The sequence below is a fragment of the Hyaena hyaena genome, unplaced genomic scaffold, assembly GCF_003009895.1.
Source record: "Hyaena hyaena isolate Hyena2069 unplaced genomic scaffold, ASM300989v1 scaffold_35, whole genome shotgun sequence".
Lineage (NCBI taxonomy): Eukaryota > Metazoa > Chordata > Mammalia > Carnivora > Hyaenidae > Hyaena > Hyaena hyaena.
This window is the reverse complement of record NW_024080667.1, coordinates 4,043,915-4,049,341: the sequence shown is the minus strand read 5'-3', so window position 1 is coordinate 4,049,341 and position 5,427 is coordinate 4,043,915. Positions and strand designations below refer to the sequence as shown.

General features: G+C 61.8%; 1 protein-coding gene across 2 annotated transcripts in view; it reads right to left on the bottom strand.

The window, feature by feature from the left end:
• Window positions 1-4,955, bottom strand: part of PAX7 (paired box 7) — a 96,051-nt gene extending 91,096 nt beyond the window's left edge. The window contains exons 1-4 of one of the 2 annotated variants that reach the window (XM_039229061.1): window positions 4,871-4,955; window positions 2,131-2,366; window positions 1,412-1,541; window positions 368-502 (exon numbers count right to left, since the gene is read on the bottom strand). In XM_039229061.1, coding sequence (XP_039084992.1) covers window positions 368-502; window positions 1,412-1,541; window positions 2,131-2,366; window positions 4,871-4,955 — 586 coding nt within the window. The remainder of the gene's footprint in view (window positions 1-367; window positions 503-1,411; window positions 1,542-2,130; window positions 2,367-4,870) is intronic. The other variant, XM_039229062.1, reaches the window with a different exon arrangement.
• Window positions 4,956-5,427: the final 472 nt, after the last annotated feature.

Genomic DNA, 5,427 nt, shown 5'->3' with positions numbered 1-5,427 from the left:
CCCCCCATTCGCCCCCGTGCCCAAGTTTCCTATAAATAATAGATCCACACCGGGACCAGCCGCTAAAACGCCAGCCCCCGGAGGCCAGGCGCGCCGCAGTGCTCGGCCAGGCCCTGCGCGCGCGGGGCTTGCGCACTCGGCTGAGCACAGTGCACCAGCCTGCGGCCGCTCCCAGGGGAGGCGGAGTCCGTCTGCGCCCCGGCCCAGCCCGGGGTGCGCAGAGGGGGTGCTCGCCTGCAAACCTTCGAGGGGCTCCCGGCTGTGCCGCAGGCTGCGAGACCTCGGGCTAGAGTTCTGCCGCCAGCCGTGCGCGGTGGAAGCCAAGTGACGGCCGGCTGGCACACTAGCGCGCGGGGAGCTTCCCTACCTTTGTCGCCCAGGATGCCATCGATGCTGTGCTTGGCTTTCTTCTCGCCGTCCTCCTCCTTCTTGTCGGCTTCATCCTCTTCCTCTTTCTTCCCGAACTTGATTCTGAGCACGCGGCTAATCGAACTCACTAAACCTCAGAAATTGAAAGGCAAAAGAGCAAGTATAAGTTGTTGGGGCAGCGGAGCCGGTGCGACCTGGGGCCCTGGGAGAAAGCCACGCAGGTCCTCCCCGCCCCCAACACACTGCAACTGGGATGCACACCCTCTGTCCCCTCCCCATTTAAGCTCTCCCCCTAAGGACAGCCACTCACTAGGGAAGCTGACTCACCTGGGGCACTCTCACCCTGGCGTTCCTATACCCATCCTCGCACACACTTGTGCCTTGCACCGCACGTCCCTAGATGCACTCACGCCCACACCCACTTTGCCGGGACCTTCCCAGAGGCCGTCCAGCCCCTGGGGGTGGCTCTCCACACTCAGGTGTGCGTCCCAGCCCTGCGTGCCTGGCTGCCCCCTCCACGTGCACACGCACACCCAAGGCCGCTTTCTGTCTCACAGGCAGTATGATGGAGGGCTCCCCCCCCCCATTTGGGACCCATTGCTGGCTGGTGGCATGAACAAAACAGAAATAGTGACTTGGAGCAAGGGGTCCAGGGAGATGCACCCTCTAGGATGGACCCATCTCGCTAAGCCACCTGCCCAGAAAGCTCCTGTTATCACCCAGCTTTCTGGGGCAACTTTTTGCCCTTTCCGTCCCTCCTTCCGTCCCTCCATCCCTCCTGCTCTCCCCCTTCCTCTTCTCTCTGAACTTTCTCTCTTTTCCTTCCTCCTTCCCTCGCTCCATCTTCCTTTCGGTTTTGAGCCCCTCCTTGGGCCCCAACTCTCTTCGCATTCCTGCTCCAACTTTCCTTCCAGCTCCCCTTCATCCGTCACCTCCAGCTCTCTTCCATCTCCAGAACCCCCCCGCTCCCCCCCACCCCCCCCACCAGACCCAAGAGCCCCGGAGCCTGAGCCAGACTCCGCCGGCTCAGCTGCCTTCTCACCTGAGGGCACGGTGCTGCGGTCACAGTGCCCGTCCTTCAGCAGCCGGTCTCTGATCTCCCAGCTGAACATGCCTGGGTTTTCTCTCTTGTACTCCTCGATCTTTTTCTCCACATCCGGAGTCGCTACCTGCTTCAGAGGTGGAGGTGGGGGAGATGGGGGTGGGGGAGATACTTTTAATATCAACCTCCCAGAGCCCCTGGCCAGACCGGTGGCTCTGGTTCCCATCCACACCCCCCCCCGCCCCCACCACCCTCGCCACCCCCTTCTGAGATTGGCTTTATCCCTTCACAAAACCGGAGTCTCATTCCCAGGAAGGCAAGCTGACTGAGGGCCTAGGAAAGTGACAGGTAATAAAAGAGACACCTCATTAGGACTCTAAGGATCTCCCCTTCCTGATTTCAGGCAAGATAGACAGGAGGTTTTCCCTGGTCTGGGGTGATGACAGGGGATCGGGGCAGATGCAGGGACAGCCCAGGGATGACTCATCGCGGCCTTCAAGTCTTGGGCAACCTGGGGCTTCAGTTATCCCAAGCCACTAGAAATTCAAATACTGAGGGGGGACTTCTGGGGGGCAAGGACACTCTCCTCCTGTACTTGCCAGAGGAAGCATCTAGAGCCCCCAGTGATGCTGGATGGGGCAGGGCATTGAGAGGGGCTGCAGCCAGGATTCCCCAACTGTGGGAAGGCCGACTGTCAGCTCTGCAGCAAAGACACTCACTCTGGGCTTGCTGCCCCCGATGGCCCCAGGCCGGATGGACCCGGTCTCCTGATAGCGGCAGAGAATCTTGGAGACACAGCCGTGGGACACACGCAGCTGGCGGGAGATGACACAGGGCCGGATGCCATGGTGGGCCATCTCCACTATCTTGTGGCGGATGTGGTTGGGCAGGGGTCGTCCGTTGATGAAGACCCCACCAAGCTGGTTGACCCGGCCTTGGCCAAGTGGTGTAGACACTGAAGAAGGGAGGGCAGAGGAGAAAGGAGAGAGGCACAGGGTGAAGATGGGGAAGAGACACTGAACACACCCCCTGGCTCATTTTATTTGAGCCCCAAGACCCCTGACAGAGGTTCTCAGAGTTCCCCCCCCCCCAATTTGGAGCAGGTCAGGCAAAAACCATCATTAAGCTGAGAGAGGGTCTTGCAAAGATGGAGAGAGGAGTCATGGCTGGCTGCTACAGTTCCCCCCCATACCGATGCCGTGTGCCCCCCACCCCACCCCGTTCCCGTCACACTCTGGGAAACAAGGACACACCAGAGATGGATCTGATGCCTCTGAGGACAGGAGGGAGAGGGCAGAGCCAAGAGACTGATGGAGTCTTGGAGTCTCTGTGACCAGTGTCCCCCAGGATGCAGTTTGGGCCACGGGTCTGCCTGCCACCGGCGGGTGAGACGTGGCCCCTCTGGTCAGTTCTATGCCCTAGGTGGTCCAGACTGATCCATTCTGGAGGGAGCCAGAAGGGGCTGCCTAACTGCCAGTATTTACTGCTCTGGCCCGGGCGGGCAGAGCCGTCCAACTTCTAACTGAACAGCGGAGGGACTGGTGACTAGACGCTTGGTCCCTGACCCTGGGGTCACCTGGCCGTGCCCTGAGGGACTCTCCTTGTTTCCAACCCCCCTCAAAGTTCCAATTTCGTTTTGGGGGAGATTTGGGCAGAGGCTCCAAGCTTCCAAATCAAATACCTATCTTCAGAAATCCATGAACTGTGTCCCCGCGGGGGACTCTGAGAGGTTGGGGCAAGGCACCCCCTGCTGCGGGGAGGGGAGCGCTCCTCAAAAGCCTTAACGGCAAAGTCTACACAATTTCCTCACAGACGGTTGGGGGATACCCGGTGCACTAATCCGGCCTCGATCCCCCCAATTTGGGGATTCGGTGGCTGCGGAGATCCGGCAGATTAGACCGATTTCACAGACGCCGGAGCGGAGGGAGCTGCCGGGGATAATTGGAAGGGAGGAGGCGAGAAGAGGCTCGGCTGTTCCCACCGCCTCCTCCCTCGAGCTCCCGGTCCCCCCACCTCTCTTTGTAAAAGTAGGTGTCTGAAGCCACCCCCAGATTTAATCAGAAATCGTGCGTCGCCAAGTCAGAGTCACTTGGTCTCCGTGGCGGGATATGCCATTAGCGCTGGAGAGCTCTCAAGCGCCCAACTTTATATTCAAGAGCCTCTTTAGCGACCGGCGCTCGGCTCTCCTCAGTATTCTCCGTCATGTTGGGCAAATATTGTCCTAATCCGCTGCGCGTCCTCGGCCGCCTGTTTTACTTGCATTCGCTCCAGGAGAGTGTTACGGCAAATCCCGGGGCTTGTGGGCTCTCCCGCCTGCGTGGCTGCTGGCGCGCACTTGATCACGGAGCCACTCTCTCCGCCTCGGTCTAATTCAGGGACCCGCGCCCGGCTGCTGCCGGAGGGACCCCTCCCTCCCCAGATCGCAGGCTGCCTGCCCGTCCACCCCCTCCCTGCCTCCTTCCCCCTTCCTCACGCACAAGGGGGTTCATACAATTACAAGAAGAGTAATTAAATAAATGAAAGCGGCACCTATCCCGGCACCATTTCCTGGATGACACCCTGGGCTACCTGTCCCCCCAACCCAGTGATCCCTCGATCGACAGGTTGAAGGCCTTCCGTTCGTTTAAGGAGAAAACAAAACAAAACGAAAACGCAGGAAAAGGTCTTAGCAGCGCGCTGGCACCCTTTTCTCGAGCCGGGAACCCGTCCTCTCTGCTCACCCGGGTGCTGGAGACTTAGTTAGGGAGGACGCACCCCAGAATCAAACCCTTTCCCCGGCTCTGGATGCCGCTGGGCCCTCTCACCGGCCTGAGGTTCTCTCCCAGGAGAGTTCCAGAGTTCCGAAGCCCGAGTGAAAAGTTTTGGGGGCGGGGGCGGGTGAAATCGTTGCCATCTACTATTTCAGATTAGTTTGTTTCCAGACCAAAGACCGGAGTTTCTGACGGGTGCTCGGGAAGACGCGGAGGGCCTTCCGAGTTCAGACTGACGCACTATCACACGCTGTGGGTTATTTCGAAATAAAAGGGGTTGGAAGACCATCCCGGGCGTGGGGAAGAAACAGACAAACAAAAAAGAACAATTCAAAACCAAGAGTAGGCACCGTTGCAGGGGCGAACGCCCGAGAGCTGAGAAAGTATCGGGGACTGGGGGGGAAGCGTCTGAACACAGGGGACCGAGCTGAAATTCACGAAGACTTGGCATTTCCCAGGGGCCGCAGCGTGCCCGGGGTTCCGCCCCGCGGAGGGAGGCCAGGGCCCGCGCGACCTGGGAAGCCGGGGCCGCCGGTCCCCGAAAGCCACGCAGAAACCGACAAGCGTCGGCCCCGGAAACTTCCGGGGTCCAGCGCCCGGGCTCTGTCCCGGGTGAGAAGGGGACCCCCCCCTCCTCCCGCGCTGCCGCTGCGAGGACCCCGGGTCCCCGGCGCAGGGGAGCAGGCGCCGCGAGCCCGGGCGCCCTTACCTTCCAGAGGAAAGCCGGTGCGGGGGTAGTTCTGCCCGGGCGCCGGGCGCATCATCCTGGGTACGGTGCCGGGAAGGGCCGCCATTCTTGCGCACGCCGGCGACGAATCCAGAGTCGGCAAAAATCGCCTCCCGTCCGCTCCCTGTACCCCCGCTGCGCTCTCTTTCTTTCCCTCTTCTGCCACTTCGCTTTTTTTAACCTCTTCCCCCTCCTCCCCTCTCCGCACACGCTCCCTGCCCCCACCCCCCACCCCCGGCTGCAGCCGTCCGCGTCGCGAGGCTGGGGAGGGGGGCGAGGTGGGGGCGGAGGTTGGGAGGGGGGGCGGCGGCGGCGGCGGAGGGAAGGTGGCGACGAGGAAGTTCAAACAAACAAACACGCCGACCCGCGTCCGCCTGCGCCCGCTCTGCGCGGCCCGAAGTTGTGCGGGCGGATGCGCCGCGCGCGCCGGGGAGGCGAGGCCGGGCGGCCGAGCGCGGGCCCGGGGAGCGGGCGTGGGTGCAGGGGTCCCGGCCTCGGACGCGCCGCGGGGTGCGCGCTCGCGCGCTCCGGGCCGAAGT